This window comes from Miniopterus schreibersii, assembly GCF_964146895.1.
Source record: "Miniopterus schreibersii genome assembly, chromosome: 8".
NCBI classification, from domain to species: Eukaryota; Metazoa; Chordata; class Mammalia; order Chiroptera; family Miniopteridae; genus Miniopterus; species Miniopterus schreibersii.
The window spans coordinates 5341577-5365727 of NC_138109.1; the positions used below are offsets into that span (position 1 = coordinate 5341577).

At 60.0% G+C, this 24151-nt stretch overlaps 1 protein-coding gene across 4 annotated transcripts in view; it reads left to right on the forward strand.

The window, feature by feature from the left end:
- Nucleotides 1–24151, forward strand: part of CASZ1 (castor zinc finger 1) — a gene marked incomplete at its 3' end in the record, with an annotated part of 143596 nt that overhangs the window by 105884 nt on the left and 13561 nt on the right. For all 4 annotated transcript variants that reach the window (XM_081146104.1, XM_081146106.1, XM_081146103.1 and 1 more), the window contains 7 exons: nt 12258–12740; nt 16120–16954; nt 18202–18270; nt 19867–19957; nt 20750–20914; nt 21882–22054; nt 22296–23125. In XM_081146104.1, coding sequence (XP_081002230.1) covers nt 12258–12740; nt 16120–16954; nt 18202–18270; nt 19867–19957; nt 20750–20914; nt 21882–22054; nt 22296–23125 — 2646 coding nt within the window. The remainder of the gene's footprint in view (nt 1–12257; nt 12741–16119; nt 16955–18201; nt 18271–19866; nt 19958–20749; nt 20915–21881; nt 22055–22295; nt 23126–24151) is intronic.

Here is a 24151-nt window from a genome sequence, read left to right on the forward strand (position 1 = left end):
TCCTGACATGATCACCCATTCGCTTGTCCTGCCCATTTCTAGTGGGTGAACCAGGCCACAGAGAGACAGACCAAGTGTGCTTCCCTTGGAGAGTTGAGGAGCCTGAAGTCCGGGCCCTGCACCCCAGGTGCTGGTTCAGAGCTCTTGAGGGTCCTCCCCAGATGGGCCAGTGGGAGGCTTAAAGCCGGTCCAGGTCCAGCAGAGAACACTGTGGTGCTTGGGGCTGGTGGGCCCGGAGCAGTCTCCAGAGGCTGCAGGAAGTTCCCCTTAAAACACAATTGTGTAGCAGTTTGATCTGGTAATAAGAGGGCCCCAGCTGGGAGCTGGGTCTCTGGATTTGTCTGGTCCTGACAAGTGGGTGGCCTGGGCTTTCAGCAAGTCTCCCAACGTCTTGGGCCTCAGACCTCTTCCAGTTCTGAAGGTCTGCGCAAAGCCTTTGCCTTGAGGGCTGCCACTCTGGGGAGCTCCTTGTCCAGCTAGAGCTCCTTGCCACACCCCCGGGACAGGATAGAAGACCGGGGCTTCTAGAAACAGCCTGCTCCCAGTTGGCCCAGCTTAGAGCATACCTGTTAGGTTTCTGTCCCTGCCAGCCTTCCTCAGAGCCTTGCCTTCTGCCCACCCTTCTCCTAACCCTGAGTGCCTCCCATGCCCCCATCTGCCAGCTTTGGTCCTGGGTGACACAGTCGGCTTCCTCCAGCAGCGAGGGGGTTTGTGCGCCACTGGTTCCTTCCAGCCTGGCTCCCAAGCAGAGCTGCTGGGGCTTGAGTAGCATCACCTACTCCCTTGTTGATCTCTCTGCCTCGACCCTCCAATCTTTGTTCACATGAGTCACTCATCTTAGGGCAGGGGCTGGAGCCCCAAAGAGCTCAGCCCAGGAAGGGGGGGGAGAAAGCTGCTGGCTCCTACTCACATTTTCAGCGCAAAGTTCTTCCTGCCCAGAGCCCAGGTGGCACTGAGGTCCGTGGGGTCCTGCACTTCGGTTGCTGGCTGTGTCCGCAGGGACCTTGGTGAGAGGCAGTGGCATGGCCAGGCACTATGAGGGCCCAGTCAGGGCCAGAGTTCCTGCCCTTTGTGCCCACCAGCTGCCCAGGAAATGGATCTCTGGAGACACGAGGTTAGACAGTCTCTGGCCTCAGCCCAGCATCTCACCTCCACGTGTGGCTCGCAGCTGCTCACATCAGCCCCTGAGTCTGTGATGCCGAGGAGCCTGTGCCAGGGACTCGGTGGGCTGCTTGCCCTGTGCCAGGGGCTGGCTTCGGGGCTTCATGCTGGTCCAGGCTGTCAGAGGCAGGCGCCAAGGTGGACCGAGGCTATGGCAGGCCTAGGCAGGTTGGCACGCTAAGGCACAGAGGGAGGCAGAGAAGGCCAAGAGGAGGGTGGGGAGTGTTCACATGGTCCTCACGGTGTCCCCAGGTGGACCCTTTGCTCTGCCTCATAGGAAGAACCTGTGTTGGGGATGCTATACTGAAACCACTTTGGGAAATTAATGCTGTGTGGCGAGGAGAGAACTTCGATTCAATAGTGGCTCTACTTAGAGAAGGGCAGGCATGAATGGTGGGCCAGCGAGGGCAGCGGAACTGGCCATGGGCTCTGGAGTTGTAAGGTCAAAAGACAGCCATGGGAGAACACCCCCCCCCCCCACCATAGCCTGTGACAGACGGCCCAGAGAGAGGGAAGAAGTGAGAGGGCAGCTTGGGGGGCTGGTAAGTCCAGGGCCAGCCCAGCAGTACCTTGGTATCCGTTACCTGACTAGCATGAGATAACACACATGTGTTGTGGCCACCAAGGGTTCCTGCTGTCCCTTCTCGCCCAGCCCCCAAGGCCGGCTGGCCTCCTCCAGATGGAGCCCCTCCTCTCTCTGGCCCACAGCCAGGTGTCTAAGGCTCTAGATGGAACTTGAGCGGGGAGAACAGAAAAGGCTGGAGGATGGCTGGCTGGGCCTCCCTGCCCCGGGGGCATCCTGGCCTTAGACCAGCACCCCAGGCCCATCTCCCTGAGAACCTTTGCAAATGAGGACCCCACCGGTGGGGGCCCACCCAGCCCAGCTAGCCAGGTGCTTCCTCCCTTCACGTGGGGCCCAGCTGGTGCAGCTGCTCCCATCCTCCCCGAGGGAGAGAGAAAGGCCTTTCCCCTGAGTCCTTACTCGCGCTAGAGGCCAGGGGCTTCAGGAGAGTTCTCAGGTGTGCGCTGTACTGGCCCAGCCCCGGGAGCAGGGAGAGCGGCCTGTCCGACTGGGAGAGAAGCCCAGAGTGGCTGGGGTCCAGCCCAGGAGTCATTAACTGCAGGGTCTGATGATGCCGCATTACCTGACACCTCCCCCAGCCAGGTCTGCACTGGAGCTGGCTGGATGTGACAGAGGCCCTGGGTTCCCTCCCGGAAGTGCCTGGGGCCAGTCTGGGCTCTGGCATCCCGAAGCTTCTGCAGCCAGCTTGGTGGATTTCCTGCTGATGTCAGACCTCGCTCCCGCTCATACCCCTGCCCACCCACTGTTCCAGATCCCGGGGGGCTGGCGGCCTCGCACAGACCCCAGGCGAACCTCCCGGACCCCTCATCCCTTCCCTCCAGCCTGGCCTTAGTTTCTTGTCCTTTAGGCCTGAAGCCTCCCTGGCCCAACCCTGGCCCCGTCCTCTGTCCCCCTGGCTTCCCAGTCACATTTTGCTGCCAGCGCAGGGCACTGAAAAACTGCTGGCACTGCCAAAAACCCTGTGTGCGCTATGACTCCCCAAACATCCCTTTATTTTTATTGTTCTGTTAATTACTGTTTAAACTTTAATAAGTCACTTCGTCAGGAGGGGGGACCTGCCGTGAGCTTTTCTGTGCAAACATGGGCCCGGGAGTGACTCGGGTGTAATATAACCCTTTATGCGATGTGGGAATGTTTAGATTGTAACAGAAACTTGTTATTTTAATGACGGTTGGGGGGGGGCGGGGTGATCAGAGCCCAGAAGAGGAGGAGGGTGGGCAAGGCCTTGCTCCCCTCAAGTCTGCACGGGCGGCTGGGGGTGGCCTGGCCACACTGGGGTGCTCCCTTGCTGCTGCTGCTGCTAAGCATCCCGGATGCCGTGGGGCCCTTCCTGGGGCTGCCCACAGTCACGCTCACCCCAAAGGAGAGATGCCTCCTGAGAGATGCTCGGGGGGTCCAGGGTGAGAGGGTTCTTGGGCCTGGATGGCCTGGGCAGGTGAGGGCCCACGGAGAAAGTTGCGATTTGAGAGTCGGGAGAAGCAGAAGGACACCAAGAGCTCTCAGATCCCTGGGCAAAGGCAGGGCTTTGCGAGGCTGGACTCTGCCCCTAGGCTGGGGAAGAAGCAGCCCTTCCTGCTCCGGAGGCGGAACCATGCTCACAGTTACCACCCAGTATAGTGCCAGGCACCATGGGCTACACGGCTCTGTGCAGACACGTCACCCCATGTCACCCTTTCGGCAACCCTGTTTCACATGAGAACACCGAGGCCCAGGCAGAGACGGAACTGCTTCAAGTTTCAGATGTCGCTGTGTTATTTGGAAGCTGCTGAAGTCCAGGTGCCCGAGTGTGGTCTCAGAGGGCTGGACATTGTCCCGCAGTGACAGGGTGGGAAAGGGCTCCAGGCTGGCGCTGGGAACAGGACCATCCCTCTCAGCCCTCCGGCAGGGCTCACCCCTCAGGCCCCTCCTCCAGCTCCCCATCAGGAGGAAGGGCTGCAAGGTGAAACGGACATGGAAGTAAGGGCTGTCCCCAAGACTGGGCAGGGACCACTTTTTGTTTCTCACAAGGCCTGGCTCCATCTCAGGGAGTTAGGGACTTGGGGCCAGGATAGGGGTGATGGTGGCCGAGCCACCCCCTCTCATTCTGGTCACCCAGAGGCATTCCTACCCCAGACCTGCTCCAGAGTGGGTGACATCTGGAGAGGAAGCCTTTCCCCTGCTTGGGCGGGTCTCCAGAAAGGACCTCAGGACAGCTGGGCCTACTTTCCTACTTTGTCTGCCCTTGGTCTGTCTGTCCATCCATCCACAGAGCTGAGCTTCTGCTCGGTGCCAGCACTGGGTGGCAGAAGTGAAGAGCCCTGTGCTTGCCCTCGAGGGCCCATACCTGGTGGGGTTAGTGAGGGGCTGGGAGGGGGCATGACCAAGGGGGCCCAGCCCCTGCTTGCTGGGGTGCTCCCTTCTAGCCAAGGGGAAGACCCTTGCCTGTGCTCGTCTGGTCTCACCCCTCCCTCTCTGGCTGCCTCCCACAAGGGTTCCTCCTCCCTGCCTCCGGCCTGGCTGGGCCCGAGGTTCAGGGCCCAGGCTCCCTGGTGCTGGAGGCGGGAGCCCCCCAGATGGCAGCAGCGTGGGCCACGAATCGCTGAGGTTTTCCTTTTCCGAGCAGCGCGTTTCCCTAAATTGTCTTTGACTGCGTGCATGGGTAATGAAAGTTTATGCCCTTGTTAGAAGGACAGGCGGCCAGTTCCAGTTAGAACTGGGGCTGTCTCCCTGCCAGCCCCGCGGCCCCCCACCCCGGCAGGCGAGAGTGAGCACCGGTGTGTGTGTGCTTGTGCGTGCACGCCAGTCCACGCCCCCTCCCTGGTGGGTAAGAAGGCTGTTAGGGGAAGGGAGAGGGGACGGGGGAAAAAGGAAAAAAAAAATTTCCATATTTGTGTAAGTTGCTTTAAAAGCATTTTATCATGTCATAAAAAAGGGAAAGTACTCTCAGAAATTGATCCTCTCCGCCAGCCCATTGGACAGAAGGACGTTGGGATGTTAATGGCCATCCTGCTCCAGGGTGGCTTATTAAAAAATTTATACATAAATGCTTAAAATTGCATAAATTATTTAAAAAAAACCAACAAAGTAAGCAATTTGAATTCCCTCTTTTCCTCCCCTTCGCTCGGGCCCGCTTCTGCGTCCCCCCTTTCCCAGCCCCTCAGCGTGGCCGTCCATCCGGGGTGTCCCCTCCTCGGGGCTTTCCCCCTCCTCTCCACTTCCCGCAGCACCCCCGGCACCACCCCGCCGCCCTCCCCGGGGTTTCCCTGCCTCACCCACAAATTAACGCAACAGCCAGCCCACCACCAAACACTCGCATGCACACGCACTAATAAAAACACCACTAATAATGCCCCAAATCGAGAAATTAAATATTAAGGCCAGAGGAGGCGGCCGCGGAGCGGAGCTGCCGCCACCGTAGCCGAACTTGGAGCTGATGAGTGTGTCTCTTGCAGGCGTGGAATGTCACCCACACATCCCGGAGACCGGAGTGGGGAGTTTTATGATGGTTTTTCATTGATTTGTTTCCCCAGCGCAGCTGCCGACCTCTATTGAGGGACAAACATAATCAGCACTGACGCAAATTAGATGGTTATTCGTTTTGAAAATTGACAGAAAAACAATAAAAAAGATGAAATGCTCCCAAATCAATAGATATAATGAAATTCAAATAATCCGAGAGATGAGGTCTCCATGGCAACTGATAATGTGGAAAAGAAAACAATTTAATAAAGGACAGACACACTTTGAAAACAGATTGGGCCCAGGGAGGGGGGCGGGCAGGCGGGTGGAGGGCTGGAGCGCGGGCTGGCGAGTGAAGGATCACTGTCCGTCCCAAGGACACCCGCCATAATTAAGCGAGGCTTTCGGCCCCAGAAAGTGCAGATTCAGGTTTTAATACACAAAATTATTTCAGGAGCAGTGAATCGGAAAGTCGTTTGTAATGACCTTCCTGAGAGGCCCGGGCGCGGGGCATGTTGGAGGCTGGGCGGCCTGGCCGGCTGAGTTATGGCATATTTGTGTTTTTATAGTGCGGAGGGGAGGGGGTGGGGGGGAGGGGGGGAGAAGGTTAAACAGTATTTACAGCTCAGTTGTTTTCAGAGAGGAAAGAGAAATAGAGTTCATGGGGAGATGCAGCGGGCAGGCGGCGGGTGAGCCAGGGAGGCCTCCGGGGTGAGGTGGGAGAAGGCGCGGGCCTGGGGGCCTTCCACCCTCAGGCTGCCTCGCCTGGTCTTGGGGACCCAGAGGGGTGCCCCGGAGTGGCCTCCGCGCTCCGTCCTAATGGGGTCTTCTAGGTCTGGGGCTCCCCTGGGGGTGAGGCGGGAGCCTTGTCCGGGCTCTGCGCGCATCCCGCCGCTCCGGGAGAGTGGACGGGTTGGGCACTGCTGGGCCGCTGGAAAGGTCGCCTCTGCTTGGCACTCCGGTGTTCTCTGCACGGCAGCTGGTCACTCCTTTGTACTGTGCTGCCTTTGTGGGGTCCTGTGCCATGTCTAGGGTGTGCCCGGCCTAGGGCAGGTGGGTGAGGACCTGGGACAACAGCAGGCCCGTGGCAGTGGCCTGCAGCCGACAGCCTCCCTGCCCCTTTCCTTGGCTTCATCTCCCAGCCAAGTGCTTACCTTGGGCACACAAAAGGGGAAACCTTGGTCCCTTTGGGCTTGGCAGAGGCGGGGGCCACGGAGAGGGACCGGGACCGAGCAGAGCCCCTTCCTCCGTAGCCCTTCTGAGCCACTTGCCTGGGGAGCGCAGCATGAACGCTGAGAGCCAGTCCCCCCGATACACCCCTCCAGGCCCCGTCTCCCCTCCGGGCTGCAGGAGTCGCGTCTGTTATGGGGCCGCCACACGCAGCACTGCCAGCTTCCAGGCTGCTCTGCATGTGCACGTGTGACTGTAATATGATTGTACAAACGCGGGGACGCCTGAGTGTGTGCACGCGCGCATGGCCTGTGTGTGTGCGCCGCGCGTGTGTTTTAAATCTCCCCTGGGTGGCAACTCTTTTTTTCTCCCCTTCCTGTTTGGCTGTGACCTGGGGGAGATTGATAGCCAGCCTGTGCGGTGGATGCTAACAGTTCCCCTGATTTATAGAGTTACTTACGCTAAGTGAGGCCACTTAGACGCGTCTGGATAGTAAACCTTTTAACTGGACTAAAAAATCATAATAAATAAATAAACAAAAAGGGGCAAGTAGGGCTTAGCAACCCCCGCCCCCCAGCTTGGAGCTGTTGGGGACCGGGGGACCAAATGAGAGCCCTGGGGAAGCCAGGGACCGCTCCTCTCATCCGCAGAAGCCGGGAGGCCCTTCTGTTCCCAGCTAAGGGTGGGATTGGGCCCAAGAGGGAAGGACACCCCTCCCCTGGAAGACAGGTCCTGTTTGGAGGAGGGGCCGCAGCTGGAGGAGTTGGGGGAGGGAACTGTAAAGATGGAGCTGGGCTGTGTGCTGGGGGAGGAGAGAGGTGGGAGGGATGGCAGAGCCACCCAGAGAGCCTGTGGGGAGCAGGGGCTGGAGCTCATGTCTCTAGGACTCCTCACTCCTGTGGCACCTAAACTTTTCACCAGTGACTTTGCTCGTAATGACTTGAGCGTCGCCCCTCGTCTCAGTTGAACAGCCCCTGATGCCAGGGCCAGGATAGTCGGTGTTGCTCACATAGTACCCTCAGGGCTCAGCCCAGGGCCTGGCCTGCAGAAGGTGCCCAGAGAGGGTGATGAATGAACACAGGCACAGCACCAAACACTGGGGCTGGGAACTGTCCAGTTCAAGTTCTTAAGGGTAGCAGGGGCAAGTAGGGCCCAGCAGGCCCCCGACACTGCTGCCACCTGGATGGGAGGCTATGGGAGGTGTGTGGGGAGATCTCAGACCGTGACCTTGGACGTCTGAGTCCAGTAGGAGTACTCGGCTGCAGCACTAACGCTGGGTGACCGTGGGCAGTAACTAACTCACTTGGTTCTGCTGCTTCATCTGGAAATGGAGACAGGACAATGGCCATGTGGGGATGTTGGGGAATCACTGAGGTGACACGTTGAAGGGCCCAGCACTGTCCCCTGCACCAAGGATGTGCTCAAAGGGTGCCAGCCACTGTATTGCTCTAGGCAGTGTGGACCAGGGCAGCCACCAGGGTGACCCATCAGCGCCCATGGTCCCCCAGCTGCCTGGCAGCAGGCAGGCAGGCACTGGACCACCCCCACCCCAGGGGACAGGTGCCTGGCCCCTGCCTCACCACCTCCTGATATACAGCGGGCATTAGGCCGCCCAAAGGGGACACTGCATCCTTAGGAAGAAATATGTCCTCATTTTTCTTAAACACCGTTTCCACTGAGTGAAATGTTTAGAAGGGACGCGCAGGGAGAACTTTATTTCCTACCAGGGAGTTCAGAGCCACCAGGCAGAGCCCATAAAGCACCCAGAGCCTGGTAGCTGACAGGCCGCCCAGCCTCGAAACACATTACTCACGGGTGGGGAGGGGCTGCCAGGCCTGCCCAGCCCCTGGGGATTGCCCCCCCCACACACGGGCAGGATGAGTGAATCTGAGACCTGAGCCCTGGGCGCTGGAGGCTATGGTCCCCCTGAGCCCAGGCCGGGGGAAGGCCTGGCCCTGACCAGGCAAGAAGGTGGAGGCTTTTCAACCACCCTAACACCTTAGTCCCTAGAGATTAGGATGAGGGGCCCCCGTCACCCCCCAGAGCTGGCAGGAGCCCTGGCCTTCCCCAGCCTTTGGAGGGAGTGATGAGATTCCTGCCATATCGGGCCCTTCTCTTGAGGCCCTCCCTTCATTCGATTTCTGAAGCTGGCTGATTTGAATATTTATAAATATCAGTAAATTATTTATTGTAGCAATCTGCTGCACCATTTTACCCGTCGCAGTTAACACTTTAGGGGGCTCCGTGTTCTGGGAACCCAGATGGGGTGAGGAGGAGATGGGCAGGGAGGCCAAGGACTTCCCAGAGCCCACCCAGGGGACATCATGGCACCTGCTGAGCCGTGGCCTTCACGAACTCGGGCTCTAAGGTATCCTCATGGCTCCAGGATCAGTTTCCTCCCCTTTCAAATGGGACAGTGACAGCACCTGCCACACTGGCTCATTACGAGGCATTGTGAGATAGGCCATGAAAAGGTTCACGGCCAGCCCCGTCTTGCCCTCCTCTCCCACCCCGAGCAGGACCCACTCAGGTCAGACACGAGAGCTGCCGGCTGGGGGCTTGCTGAGTTTGGAGCCCTGGAGGGAAGCTTCAGACCCTGGGAGCCAGGGAGAGGCCATTCTTTGCTGAGAGGGCAGCTGCCCCAGCCCTGCCCTCTAGCCTCTCCTTTCTCCCCTACCCCCTCCGGCCAGGTGGGGTTTTCTGGCCTCAGGATCTTGTGCCCAGGTTTAGCACCACACTTGCCTATCTGTCCCCTTTTTCCAGGTGCTTGCTTGCCAGGCCTGTGCTTGGCACAAACAGGCACCCTCTCACCTTACAGTCCTGCAGCCCTTTCAGAGGAGTACAGCTTGCCCAGGGCCCGGAGCTAGCGAGGGGCAGTGGCAGGCTATGCACTCACTACTGTCCGACCCCAGGCTGTAACCATGACGCTGTGCCACCTGCCAGGGTTCGCCTCAGCCCTCTCAGAGCCACTGGGCCAGAGGCTGGAGGCTGGGAGAGCCCCGGGCTTGCCGCCTGGGTGCAGGCACAGGCCCTCCTCCGTCTCCCAGGCCTGGCCAGGCCCACACAGCTGCCCCACCCCTCACCTCAGGGGCGCCCATCCTGGGTAAGCAGCACGGGAGTCCCCCGCCTTCCACCCCCCAGCCCAAGCCTGCCTCCTGGGCAGTATTGTTCCCAGAGGAAGTGTCCAGTGTAAATAGAGCAGCGGGCAGGCTGGTGGTGGGAAGGAGATGAAAGGGGCAGTGACAGGGCCGGGGACGGATGGCTTCCTCCCATTGAGGCCTGGCCACGGCGTTTATATTCTAGGGAAGAAAGTCAGGGAATGTTTACATGGACAGGAGCCTGGGGTCAGACCACGAGGGGGGTAGTCTACAGGTCCCAGGGCCCTGATGGACAAGGGAGGGGAGAAAGGCCCCATAGGGTGGCGAGCAGGCAGCTTGGACCTCGGCTCTCACACACCCCTGTCTGCTGCCCCAGCCTCACATGCTTTTCCACTTAAGGCCAGTCTCTGCCTCCTGCCCTGCACCCCAGGCCCACGTGCCTTCTTCACCTCCACCCCTGGGGCCAAGAGTAGAGTCAGAGGGAGGGCAACATCTGGAAGGCAGGTGGGCTGGGGCAGAGCAGCAGCTGGAGGGCAGGTGTAGGGGGTGTAGGTGGAGCAAAGGGGCCTGCAGGCTGGGGGTGGGCTCTGGGTGCACAGCTGCATCGCAGCTGGTGGGGGCCCAGGAGGGACCAAGCCAGGCACACAGTCGAGATCAGGAGAGGGGTGGGCTGGGCTGGGCTGGGCTGGGTGGGCCCAAGTGCGGCGAGGCTCCAGGATGGGTGGGGGCCCAGGGAGGGGGGTCACCAGCAGCAAGGGCAGCCCTGGGAGCCTCTGCTTCCCTCTTCCTTGGGATAAATATTTATAGATTCATTTGCCGTCTGCCATACACACTTGGCTGCTTACCTCCCAGTAAAAATAGAGCAGGCTTCCCCACTCCCACCCTCCCCTTCCCCACAGGGCAGGGGACAGAGGGAGCAGGTGAGGCCTGCTCTGCTCTCCGTAGCCTGCAGGAGGAAACCTGGTGTCGCGGAGCCTGGAGGCTGGCCCGGAGGTTGGGTGAGATGTGTGATTAGGGGCCCCATCACTGAGCTTGGAGAAGGAGCCCCATGTCGGTGCTTGGAGACTTGGGTGTGGGCAGCACAGACTTGGAGATATGGACAAACATGGGTAGAGTGGGCATCCGGCTTGCAAGGGTGGGGCCAGCAGAGCCAAGGCCACAGGACTGGGAGGACTGGAGTGAGCCAAGCCGACCTTCCCTGACGCTGGGCTGGGCTGGGCTGGGCTGGGATCACTGGGCCCCTCTGTGGCCAAATGAGGCCATATACAGGCAACTGGCTTCAAGGCAACGATCTAGGGCCACTAGGCATTGTCTGTATCATGGGGGACAACCACCCGTGTGTACAAGCCAAGTCTACCTGTGGGCAGGCACAGGTGTGGCTGTCCCTGTCTATGTCTCTCAGTGGGCTTCCAGGTGTGGGGGTTTTTAGAGTGTTGATCCATGATACTGAAGCTTCTTTTAACCATGGACAGAGGAGCAGAGCTCCTCCCCTCACTAGTCTTTGACCTGTGTGGGGACTTGGGCATGCCCATCCTGTTGGGGGACATGTAAGGGAGTCCTGATGCCAAGAAGCTTCGATGGGGCTCCCTGTGCACAAAGTCAGTGGGAGCCTGGAGTGGCCACCACCCTGCTCCCAGCTCTACCACAGGGACACAGTAGGAGTAGCTCACTAAATGGATGGATGGGCCGATGGATGGACAGGCAGACAGATGCACCCTTGTTGGCCTCTGTGGCAGGTCCCAGGCTGTATGGGAAGTGTTCCTGTCATGTGCAGCCAGGCCAAGGCCTTGGGCAGCCTGCTCAGCAGCCGTGGGAGGCGGCTAGCACTCAGGCGGCTTCCTTAGATTTTGGAGTGTTCGCGTTGAGCTGTCGTGTTTGGGGATTAGGCACTGCGACTGCAACTCTCGGCTGGGGAGTGGGCTTTTGGGGACTGGCCAGGCTTCCAGGGCTGCAGGAGCTAGAGAAGGCAGAGCGAGGGCCTCAGGCAGGGATGGGTGGCCCTCAGAGGGGCTGTGAGGAGCTCTGTCCTTGGACTGCCCTGATTGAGGCCTTGCCCGGAGAGAGGGGGAGGTGATAGGAAATGGCCGGAGGAGACAAGAGAGGGCTGAGAGGACCCTGACAGGAAAAGCTGGAGGAAAGGAGATCTTCAGGCTCTCCAGTGAGCAGAGGCTGGAGTTGGGAAGGGGGGGGGGGAGGCAGGGACCAGGTGGGCCAGGTAGAGGAGCTGCCAGGGGTGAGATGCCCAGGTAGGGACAGGTGCCGACCAAGTGCTGCTGGGACAGTAAGGTTGCCATGGCTGCCCCCTGGCACTTAGCTGTCTGTCCCCCATTGGGCCGTGGGGTGGGATCGGTGCTCACAAGTGGAGTCGGGCTGCTTTCCTCACCAGCTCTGCCACACGCCCAGCTCCTAAACCTGCGCACCTCCTTTATACCGATGAGGCCTGGCTGGCCGGCCTCTCAGCGGAGGTGCCGAGGACCAGACAAGTGTAGGAAATGCCTCCAGGAGCCAGGTGCTGGGAAGAAGACTGGCCCTTGCATTTGAAGGGTCGTTGATTCCATTCATTCGTGTACAAAATACTCCTCGAACCAGCGTAGAGCCAAGCTCTGGGGTAGAGCGATGGGCAGGCTCACCGCCGGAGCTCACAGCCTAGCAGGGGGTTCAGACCCGCGCCAGGCGGTCTCAGGGCAGTGTGACAGGTTGCGATTGGGAAGACCTTTGGCTTGGGGATTGGGGCAGCCTCCAACCTGGCTGTTGACGGGGTGGCCATCTAACCTGTGTGCCTCTGACCTCTCTCCTCTCCTCTGCAGCTGAAGGCACCCGGTGCACCGACCCACCCACAGGCAAGCCCGCGATGGCGGCCAAGCGCAAAGGCGGCCTGAAGCTCAACGCCATCTGCGCCAAGCTGAGCCGCCAGGTGGTGGTGGAGAAGGGGGCAGAGGCCGCCGCCCACCCTGTGGGCAGCCCACTGAGGCCCCAGGACAAAGAGCGCAGTGGCCCTGAGTCAGGGGGGGTCCGGGCCCCCCGCAGCGAAGAAGACAAGAGACGGGCAGTGATCGAAAAGTGGGTCAACGGGGAGTACAGTGAGGAGCCGGCACCCACCCCCTTGCTGGGCCGGACCGCCCGCGAGGGCCTGGAGCTGCCCCCCGAGGGCGTCTACATGGTGCAGCCCCAGGGCTGCAGCGATGAGGAGGACCACGGCGAGGAGCCCCCCAAGGACGGCGTGGCCGAGAAGGACGCAGACCGGGCAGCCTCCAAGGACAGCAGTGGCCCCAGTGCCAAGCAGCCTTCAGGTGGGTGTCTGAAGCCCCGGATGGAGCATAGCGGGGCGAGGAGGCCCAGGGGGAAGGAGGGGTGTGTCCACAGAACATGCTCACTCGCTCCCTCTTGTTCCAAATGTTGGCACCTCGTTCCAACCAGTGAGGACCCCTGAGGAGGGGGGCTGGGGCCAAGCTGATGACTAGAATGGGGAGACGAGTTGGGCAGGGGTCCCAGTGAAGCACCAGGGGTGAGAAGGGAAGGGCCTGAGAAGGCAGCTTCCCAAGTGTGCGAGCACTTGGTCTGGGGGTGGGGCTGCCAAACACACAGTGGGTCTTCAGGAAGCAATGAATGGAGGGACAGATGGGCGGACAGGTAAGGGGATGGGTGAACAGACAGCGTGTGGGGAGGAAGCTACCCGGGCGTGTGTAGAGAGGAGCCTCCTGGAGGACGCAGCGGCGGGGCGTGCGGCGGGGGAGCAGCGGTCAGAGCATCGAGAGCCGCAGGAGCTGGCTGCCTGCAAAGGCCGAGTCTCCAGGAGGCTCCTCCGAGGGGCTCTCCGCCAGGCCTGTCTTCCCACTCTCCTTGCCTACGTCCCGCCATCTCCCCCACTGTCTCATGGCCACCTTCTCCTTCCCAGGGACCCCTGCTATCCTCAGCAGCACCTCTCGGGCAAGACACAGGGCCAGAGCGTGGCCCAGCCCCCATATCCCATTACACCCACCTGCCCGGGACATGTCCTCTGGCTGACCTCTTTTCCACGAGGTGGCTGAGGCCCAGCTTTTCTAGTGTCTCCTTGTCCTTAGACTCAGAGTAGCCCTGAGCCCCTTCTGCTCTGGGGAGGGAGGGCGTCACCCCTAGGCCCGTAACTCCAAGATTTGGCGTCTTTTCTCAGCTCCCCAGCCGTCTTCCCAGGCCTGTGCCTGGTGCCCCAGCCTCCCTTGCCCGCTCCCCTATCCCCTTCCCCTTCCCCCTGCAGTGAGGGGCACATCTCCTCCCTGCACGGGGAGCCCTGCGCAGCCACATAATTATGCATATAAGATATAAACAGAGCTGTTTAATTATCCTTCGCCACATCAGTGACAGAGTAATTAACAAACATTGCAAGATCAATGAGGAAAAGTGTGACCTTCAGTTTCCTCTGATAGGAAAGCCCTTGCCTTTCCCAGACACAAGGTGATTGCACTGGGCCTGAGGAGAGGGGAGGGACAGGGAGAAGGGCCTCTGTCCTTTCAGCGCCCAGCCCCTCCTACACCCAGCTCTTGTCATCTCCCACCTCTGCCTGGACTTCTGTCTCCTGCCTCTTCTGCTCTGGGGGAGTGGAGAGCTGGGATGGCAGGAGGCAGGGCTGAAAACTCCAGGAGCCTATGGCCCCAGGCCTCACCCTCTGGTTTGAGACCTAGTGGGACTCCAGTTGGACACCTGGGAAGGCTCACTCAGCCCTGGGCCCTGGAGAAAGCCGGCCGGAGCCTGAGCTACCCACTATGGGCTTGGCCCCTAGGCCACCTTCTCTGGGCCCTGGGGCTGGGGAATGCAGGCCTGTGAGCTGCCCTTGGGACCCCGGCCTGGCCCCCTCCCTGCTCTAAGCCGCCTGCCCTTCAAAGCCTTGTTTCTCTGCCATATATAGTGAGGGCTCAGCTGCCTTCAGCTATTTTTAGCCCCTTTCCCTGGTCCCTGAGCCACTGAATCTAACAGAGAGAGCCCACTCCTCCCAGGCTGGGCCTCAACCCCATGGAGCTTAAGGTCAGGACAGCAGCCCACAGGTCACTGCCCCACCCCCACCCCCAGGGGCACAGCTGTCTGTTGGCTCTTTGAGCCACTCTGCCCACCTCAGGTGCCAGGTGCTGCCCATGACTGTCCTCTCCTCACCTGGTAGGGGTCCCAGTCCTCCCAAGACTGCTCTCCCTGCTCCGCCAAGGAGCTCAGAGCCTCTCTTTGCACATCCTGCTGGGTTTTCTCTGGTGCCAAGTCTTGCTCTATGAGACTGCCTCTCGGTGTAGTCTGAGAATCCCAGACCTGGCAGGTTAGGGTGGGAATCAGGAGGCGACCCCCCACCTGCTGCTCTGCCGGAGTCTTGCACCTCCCACCCCATCTTCAGCAACATCTTCCCCTGACTGTGCAGTTAGGACCCCCAGCCCAGGGTCCTACCACTGAGTGTGCCTGAGTGTGCATGCTCTGACACAAGTGGAGAGGACACGCACATCTGCGCCTGTGTGGGTCTCACCCTCCTGTGTGCACCCACCCCTGATTCAGGGCAGAACACATAGTAGGTGTTCAGTGCAGGAAGGGGTAGTGTGTGCTGAGGAGCCACATGTCTGCTGGGTAGAAGGTCGTGTGTGGAAGGAGGGGTGTCCCAAAGAAAAACCCCGGGGAGAATCGGATCATCTTACCTCCTGCCATCCTGAGACTCGGGGAGCTGGGCATGGGGCTTGCGTGGTTTGTGCACCTGCGTCTGTACAGTCGGGAAGGAAGCAGGGATGTGAGCTTGATTGTGAGCATGTGTGCATGTGTTTCCGTGTGGGGAGGTTGCTCCGGGGTTCTCAGTGTACATGGAGCAGACTCAGGTGGGGCAGAAGGATGGGTTGCACTCGGGCCTGCTACCCTGGGCCAGCAGGGCCAGCCTCTCGGGCCCTCACTCTCCTCAGGGTGACCCACCCTTGCTCATGAGCACTGGTGACCAGAGGATGACGGGAGGTTTGAAGGACTCATAAATCTTGGCTGCTGGGGTGGGGGTACCTGTGTGAGTCCAAGCAAGCACATCGACAGGGTCTCCACTCCCCCCACAGCCCTGTTGTCTGGGACTATTAGTGATCTGGGTTCTGGGTGGAGCCAAGAGGCCAGGTCCTGCCAGGGATAAGGTGCCTGTGTCCATTTGTGGGGCTCAAGGAGGGCCCTCCAAGCAGGCTCATCCAAGCCCACCCCAACCCCACCCACAGTGGCTCCCTCAACCCCTGGGCTCTCGCCTGACTGCCCAGCCACAGGCCCACGTCCCCACCTGTCCCCAGCCCTTGTTTTCACCCCCACCCCTGGAGGCAGGTTGAGATCTGGCCTTACTTCCAGTAAAATGACTTCTCTTTCATATTAGGCCAAGGCGAGAGCGGAGACATTTATGAAACTTTGTTTAATGTACTGAAAAGCCATCGGCCAGAACATTTAGGAAATTGATTTTCCTGGCATTGATGAACTCGTTTTATTTTACCCCAGTATTAATTACTTTTTTTTTTAAACAAATTAATTTAAGAGTCGTAAAACCTAACAAGTGAGCCAAATGTCCATAGATCATGTCCTGCTCCGCCCCCACCCCACACTGGCCCCCACCCTCTGTGGGTGGGGGCTCACATGCTTGGGGGGGGCTCCTGTCCCTTGGCTCCCCTGCTCCCTCCCAGAGGTGACCGCCCATCCCCTCTGCCGCAGGAGAGGCCTCCTCGCTGCGGGACTACGCGGCTTCCACCATGACCGAGTTCCTTGGCATGTTTGGCTACGACGACCAGAACACGAGAGACGAGCTGGCCAGGAAAATCAGCTTCGAGAAGCTAAATGCAGGCCCTGCCCCTGAGGTGGCCGCCTCCTCCATGCTGCCCACCGCGGAGGACGCCCTCAGCAAGCGGGCGCGCTTCTCCAAGTACGAGGAGTACATCCGGAAGCTCAAGGCTGGCGAGCAGCTCTCCTGGCCGGCCCACGGCACCAAGGCCGAGGAGCGCGCGGGCAAGGAGGCCGTGGGCGCCCTGCCCGGCCTGCGGCTGCCCAGCAACACGGCCCACCTGGAGACCAAGGCCACCATCCTGCCGCTGCCCTCACACAGCAGCGTCCCCATGCAGGGCCTGGTGGCCCGTGCCTCCAAGTATGACTTCTTCATCCAGAAACTGAAGACGGGCGAGAACCTCCGGCCCCAGAACGGGAGCACCTACAAGAAGCCGTCCAAGTACGACCTGGAGAACGTCAAGTACCTGCACCTCTTCAAACCCGGGGAGGGCAGCCCCGACATGGGCGGGGCCATCGCCTTCAAGACGGGCAAGGTGGGGCGCCCCTCCAAGTACGACGTCCGGGCCATCCAGAAGCCGGGCCCTGCCAAGGTCCCTCCCGCCCCCAGCCTGGCTCCTGCTCCCCTCGCCAGCGTGCCCAGTGCTCCCAGCGCTGCCGGGCCAGGGCCCGAGCCGCCCGCCTCCCTGCCCTTCAACGCTCCCGAGTACCTGAAGTCGACCTTCTCGAAAACAGACTCCATCACCACGGGGACCGTCTCTACCGTCAAGTAAGGCGCGCCCCAGCCCCGCTGCCAGCTCCCAGCCCAGGCCCAGGCCCTGCCTTTGAAGCTCGCGTTTGTGGACACACACTCACACCTCCTGCATATCTGTGCACCCACACACACTCCTATTCTCATGCACGGGCTTCCGCTCACATGTGTGCTCACACGCACATGTACACTTGTCCCTCTGCCTGCATGAGTGCTCATGCTCAGTTCAGGGACCCATACACATCTTGCTATACACACATACTCTCACACACTGGGTACTTCTGTGCGTGTGCTCAAGTGCTAACACACGTACCACAGACTACTGTGACCCCATTTGCCCGTGGTGGGCTTTCCCTGCCTGCCACCTCCAGGGCCAGGTACATGCAGGCCCCACATGTGGTTGGCTGGGATAGCCGTACTCTGGCTTGCGGGTTCTGAAGTCCAAGCTGGTGGCCATGGCTCCTGGGTTCAGAGCCTGGACCGTGGGGAAGGCAGCGAGAGAAGGTAGGAGGCTGGGGTGAGAGTGGGCACACTCAGCGCTAAACCCTAGGCCAGTGATTTTCAACCAGTGAGCCACCAGAATTTTTAAAACATGCAATACCTGGTCTCTTTTCCCTTAGATTGTCAAATAAAAAAATGACAATAACCAACACAGCAGTAGCCGTCTGGTGTGAAATGAATTAAACTTATACCTTTTTTTTTTGGTCAGATCAGCAAAAAAATATATTTTTTGGTGTGCCGCAGAATTTTAGTGATTAGTTTATGTGTGCGGTGAGATGGAAAAAGTTGAAAATCGTTGCCCCGGGCAATGGTAAAATGATTGGCCCCAAAGATGGGGCCACAAACCTGGGATCAGATCTGGGGAGCCGCCCACCCTCTGGTGCTGTTCTTGCCCCTTCCCCTGGGGTCCTCCCAGCGATACCTGGTGCCCTTCCTCAGCCAGCAGCTTCCTGGCTCCCAGTGTGTGAGGGGGGTCAGGACCCAACTACCAAAGCTTCTGCCCAGTTGGACTAGGCCAGACCCAGGCCCAAGGTGGAGCCCTCCAGCCTCACCAACTCCAGACTCCTTGCTGGAGTGGAGCTCATTGAACCGATGCCAGACTTCTGCCATCAGACCTGCTCAGTCCCACCCCAAGTGCCTCAACACCACTGAGCGAGGGAGAGAAAGGCCAGGGCCCCAGGGCAGGGAGCTGCCCCCAGTTGCTCCTGGGGCATGAGGCCACCCCCTGTCCGCTAATCGGCTGTGCCCTGTGTGTCTCTCGCCAGGAACGGATTGCCCACAGATAAACCAGCTGTCACCGAAGATGTAAACATTTACCAGAAATATATTGCCAGGTAGGCCCCTGGGGAGGAGACTGCCATGGAGAGAAGGTCGGGGGGCACCAGGAATGCCTGGGGACTGTGGGACCATCTGTCCATATGACCACTAGTGCCAAGGTACCTGCTGCCTCCCCATGCCCACACACTCCTGCCCCCAAACTCCCCGAGGGACTGCCCTCAACCTGCCCTCTTGATGTGATCCGGGCCACACACCCTTAAGCAGCTTGTACCCCAGGCAGGATGGGGTACCTGAAGGGGCCCAATGGCAGGGTCCGGCCACAGGTGAGTGCAGGGCCCCGTCTACAGCTTACATGGGTCCCTGGGTGAGTGTGGACCACTGTGGAACTGGCCGGAATGAGAAGGGGATGTGGCCTTGGTGTGCTCCTTGGGGCCAGGCTTTCGCCCTCACCACCTGGCTCCAGACCTGCCCCTTTACATCCTTAAGGCAGCAGGATTGGTAGGTAAAGAACCTTCACCTCAACAGATTCCCCCAAATCAGGCCCCGGCTGCCAGTGCCTGATGGGGCAGCACATGGCAGGGGTTGTGCCCTGGCAGCTGTCTTTCTGCTGATCATCCAGGTTCTCCTGTCCCTCTCTGTGTCTCCACCTCCCCTGTCCTCCTCTGTCTTTTCAGCTTTGCTCCACTCTCTTTATTATTATTATTATCATTATTATTATTAGTGCTTCAGCAGATGGCCCTTTTGGCAGCTTCAGCTCAAATATTTATTTGCAAGTGGCTCTCCCCTTACAAGGGGGTTTCCTCTCACTCCCGCAGTCTCACGCCATCCTGGCGGGCAGGCGGGCTGAGCCTGCCACCTTCTCCGCAGTTGTCATGGCATGCTCTCCCCTGGGTGGCCGTCCCCGAGGCTGTAAGGACCACACCCTGCAGCATCGGGGCCTGGGGAAGGCATGGGGTTTTCTGGGAGGTGGGCAGTGGCCATGCAGCTGCGGCTTCTGGCTATAGAGTTGGCTGGAGAGTGAGCTCCCAGCCTCGGGAAACCAGACAGATGCTGTGCTTTAAAAATTCATAACTCTGCACTCTTTCAAGTGTCAGGAAAGCCCAGGACAAAGAAAGCTGTCTAGCATCTCTCAGCAGTAGAGCCCTGGGCTGGCTCAGCCAGGGTCCCCAGCACCTGGCCCGGTGCTGGGCGGGTGGGCAATACCTGCACAAAAGGCACTTGGGCCACCTGGGGGCCTCCTGCCTTCACCATCTCATCCCATCCCATCCCAGGTCTCTTCCCTTCTCTGCTCTGACTTCTGGCCAGCCCCAGCTTCTTCCTCGCACACTGGTGCCAGGCCTCTGTGCCTTACCTGGCACTCACTCCCAGGACGGATGGACTCCTGGGGCAGATTGACTCCCAGGGCAAATGGGCTGGCTCTGCAGCTCAATGGCTTCCTGATGGGCTCCTGATGGGCTCCATCACTTGTCCTGGCCTCCTCAGGCCTCTAGCCCTTCACCCCAGCAGACCACCTCTGCCCTCTACCACCACCCCTGGGCCCTAGGCACTTCTCTGGGGTATAGGCTCTTCTCGACTGCTCAGGCCAAGACCACTGAAAGATTCCTCCCTGGGACTGGCACCCAGAGGTCTGAGCCTGCCCCTCCCCTCTGCAGGTTCTCGGGCAGTCAGCACTGCGGCCACATCCACTGCGCCTACCAGTACCGCGAGCACTACCACTGCCTCGACCCTGAGTGCAACTACCAGGTAATGCCCCCGGGCACCTGCCGGCTCCTGCTGCGGACAGAGCAGAGGAGCCTCTCAGAAGTGGGACGGGGAGCTCACTTCTGCTTGAGCTGCCTGAACTTAACTCAGGGAGGCAGAAAGGCCAGAAATCCACCAGCCTGTCCGTGTTCCCAGAGTCCTGCCTACAAGGCATCTAGTAGGATCGAGAGCTCTCTGCATCCTGGTGATAGTAATTCAGATTCCCATTCATTGAGTCTACCTCCCACCGAGGACCATGCCAGACAGCCCGGGCACCTTATCTAATTGGTCCTCCACTGACTGTCCTTATGAGGTTGGTATTACTGCCCCATTTTATAGATGATAACATCGAGGTTCAGACAGATTGTCACTTACATTCAAAGCCACCCGCTGGTGAGCCCAGAGCTAGTGAAAGTGACGGGAGTGTAAGCAGCCTGCGCAGGGGCTGCTCCCTCTGTCTCTCCAGGGAGCCCAGCCTGGCATAGCCCGTAGATGGCACTGAGCGAAATGAGTTGTCTCATCAGAGCCCCTGCCTTAAAGGCTTGGTCCAGTTCATCTTCTCTGCACCTGGGCATGGCTATCGGGAGCCTGGGGGGAGATCAAGGAAGAGTCTGTGGTTCTGGAACCTTTGGAATTGTTCCAAGGGCCGGTGTGCTGACCTTGGGGCAATCTGGGCTGCCTCAACCCCAAGCAGGGTTATTCATAGGGACACCTGAGGGCCTGGGGCCAGCAGCTGGCCTGGCGCTCTTGGCCTTGGCCAGGCCAGGCTCCTGCCAACTGGTCCTCTTCCGACAGAGGTTCACGAGCAAGCAGGACGTGATCCGCCACTACAACATGCACAAGAAGCGGGACAACTCCCTGCAGCATGGCTTCATGCGCTTCAGCCCGCTAGACGACTGCAGCGTCTACTACCACGGCTGCCACCTCAACGGGAAGAGCACCCACTACCACTGCATGCAGGTGCCCCCGCCCCCCCACCCCCAGAGGCAGGACTGCCCTCTCTCCCGGGACGGGGAACAGCGGGCAAGTGGAGAGTCCTGGGGGCTCGGGCTCGGGCAGCGGCTGGTGGGCCAGGGCGGGGCCTCCCCCATGGCCATACTTGGTGCGGGTGAAATTCAGCGAGCTGTTTATACAGACCGACATTTTTCAGGCTTTACCACCAAGAGCAGCATTGCAAATGGTTCCTGAGGAGGTTTTTGTTTAATTCTTTGTTTTAATGCCACGCAGAGTCTGGGCTTTTTCAAGGTGTCAGGTCCAGGAGGAGCAACTTTGGGTTGCAAATAGCAGCCCGGTGCCTCCCCCGGTATTTGTCAGGGGGTTGTTATGGCCTCCGTGAAACAACCTGGGCCAGGAGGGGAGGGGGGCTTGCTCTCTGGGCTCTGAGATGGTGCAGACACTGGCACAGCCCAGCCTTCCCGAGTGGTCAGATTCCACTGGTTTTTACTCAATATGGCAACATTGCCTGCCTCGGCCCAGCTGGGGTGGGGTGGGAAGGGCCCTGTGCCAGGAACCATCCACTGAGCGAGTCCCTGGGCTAAAGGTGACCGCCAGGCCCCAGGGTCCAGCCCTGCCCACCTCTGGGGACTTTAGAGGTGGAGCCACAGATTGGGACTCCAAACCCACCTCCTGCAGGAAGGGGCTCCACCTATGCCAGGGGGGTGTCCTGGATCCCTTAAGACAACCCGACCCTCAGCACTGGCAGGGCCAGGCCCTGGAGGCCTGACAGGTCATGAGAGGTTTTCTACTGAGCTTCCTAAGTTGAGCTCGGTCCCCCAGCTGGGTGTGCACAGGTGCAGAAGCCCCCCTGACTAAGGAGGCCGGCGGCCCCAGCCCCCAGGCTCCAGCCGCACCCATCAGAACAGCCTCTCTGCCCTTGCCCGGGGGTGCCTGGCCCCGGCTCCCCTGACTGCCACCCTGGCCCCCGCAGGTGGGCTGTAACAAGGTCTATACCAGCACGTCGGATGTGATGACGCACGAGAACTTCCACAAGAAGAACACCCAGCTCATCAACGACGGCTTCCAGCGCTTCCGAGCCACGGAGGACTGTGGCACAGCCGACTGCCAGTTCTATGGGCAGAAGACCACGCACTTCCACTGCAGGTACCTGGAAGGCGGGCCAGGGAGGCTCACTGGTGGGGAAGGGACAGAAGGCGGGAACCGGGCCCAAGGACCGGCTCGGGCCCTGCATCAGCAAGGAAGCAGGAACAGGAGGAGAGGGCTGCTCAGAGGCCCCGCCTCCGTGTCCATGGGAGGCCCAGACCCCTTGGGCCCTGGTGAGAGCAGGGCAGGGCCGCTCCCTGGCCCCACGAAGCCCACGACAGGCTCCCAATGTCCCATCCAGGCGCCCTGGCTGCACATTCACCTTCAAGAACAAGTGTGACATCGAGAAGCACAAGAGCTACCACATCAAAGACGACGCCTACGCCAAGGACGGCTTCAAGAAGTTCTACAAGTACGAGGAGTGCAAGTACGAGGGCTGCGTGTACAGCAAGGCCACCAACCACTTCCACTGCATCCGCGCCGGCTGCGGCTTCACCTTCACCTCCACCAGCCAGATGACCTCGCACAAGCGCAAGCACGAGCGCCGGCACATCCGCTCCTCGGGCGTGCTGGGGCTGCCGCCCTCGCTGCTGGGCGCCAAGGACACCGAGCAGGAGGAGTCCAGCAACGACGACCTGGTGGACTTCTCTGCCCTGAGCAGCAAGAACTCCAGCCTGAGCGCCTCCCCCACCAGCCAGCAGTCCTCTGCCTCCCTGGCCGCCGCCGCTGAGGCCGTGCCCGGTGCCACCAAGCCCCCCAACAGCAAGATCTCCGGGCTCCTGTCCCAGGGCCTGCCCGGCTCCATCCCCCTGGCGCTGGCCATCTCCAACGCAGGCCTCCCCGCTGCACCCTACTTCCCTATCCTCCCGGGCAGGGGGAGCGCCTCCCTGCCTGTGGGCACCCCCAGCCTCATGGGTGCCATGTCATCCGGGGCAGCAGCCTCGGCAACGCCTGACGCATCCGCTCTGGCCGCCTCGGGAGCTGGTGACTCGGTCCCCACAGCTGCCACCTCTGTCTCGGTGCCCCCTGCCTCCATCATGGAGAGGATCTCTGCCAGCAAGGGCCTCATCTCGCCCATGATGGCCAGGCTGGCCGCGGCCGCCCTCAAGCCCTCTGCCACCTTTGATCCAGGTGAGCAGGCTGGGCCCTGCCCAGGAAGCAGGCACCTTGCACACCCCAGGAGCTCCCTGGCCTTGGGTTGCAGAGCAGAGTGGGGGGGTGTATGTCAGAGGCATCTTCCCACTCCCCACGCCCAAGTCCCTTGCCCCTCGAACCCTTCCCTTTGCCTTGTCTCAGCCTCCATCCTGTTTCTTTCCTATTTGGGGCTCCTCATTCTGACCTGCCCGCCCCAGGCAGCTCTTGCTTCTGTCTCCTCATCGGTGAAGTGGGGCAATAATCCTGGCCTCCTGGGGTACCTGTGCATCCCGGGCAATTGCTAGCTGCCCCCGCCCTGGCCTTCCCGCCCTGCCAAGTCACAAGCCTGGCCCCTGATGGGAGCAGCCCTCCATTCCCAGTTTCCCCTAGAGCTTCCTCCAGGTGACATGGATGGGACATGAGTCCAGCCTGGTGGCAGGTGGCTACACTTCAGAAATACTCAGGGAGATTCATGCCTGGACAGCCCTCGAGGCTGAGGATGCCCTTCCCTAGCTCGGCCTCAGTCCATCCCGTCCAGTAGAACTTGCTGCAACAAGGAGATGTTCTAGTCTGCACCGTCCACATGGCAGCCACAGGGCCCATGTGGCTGCTGGGGCTTCGGTTTGGCCAGTGTAACTAGGGAACCAGAAACACTGGAATTTCTTTCGTTTTAGCCACACCATTGGCTCCCATGTGGGAGCCGTGGAGCCAGTCACATCTCTGTCCCTGCCCTGGCTCACCAGGAGGGGTGATCTTCCTTTCTCTCAAGTCTTAAAATTGTTTCTGCTTTTTTACCTCTGGAATCTTTTGGCTTTTCTGTTTATCTCACTCCTCTCCTGTTTCCACCTCTGGGTGATTAGCATTAGTTGAATCCATGGGAAGAGTCGGCTCAGGTCTGGGATGTGGCTTACGTCATTCATTCATTCATTCATTCATTCATTCTTTATTCATTTGACAACCACTGGTGCTTGCTTAGGGCCAGGCACCAAGCAGGTGCTGGGGACATGGCAGGGAAGAAGAGAG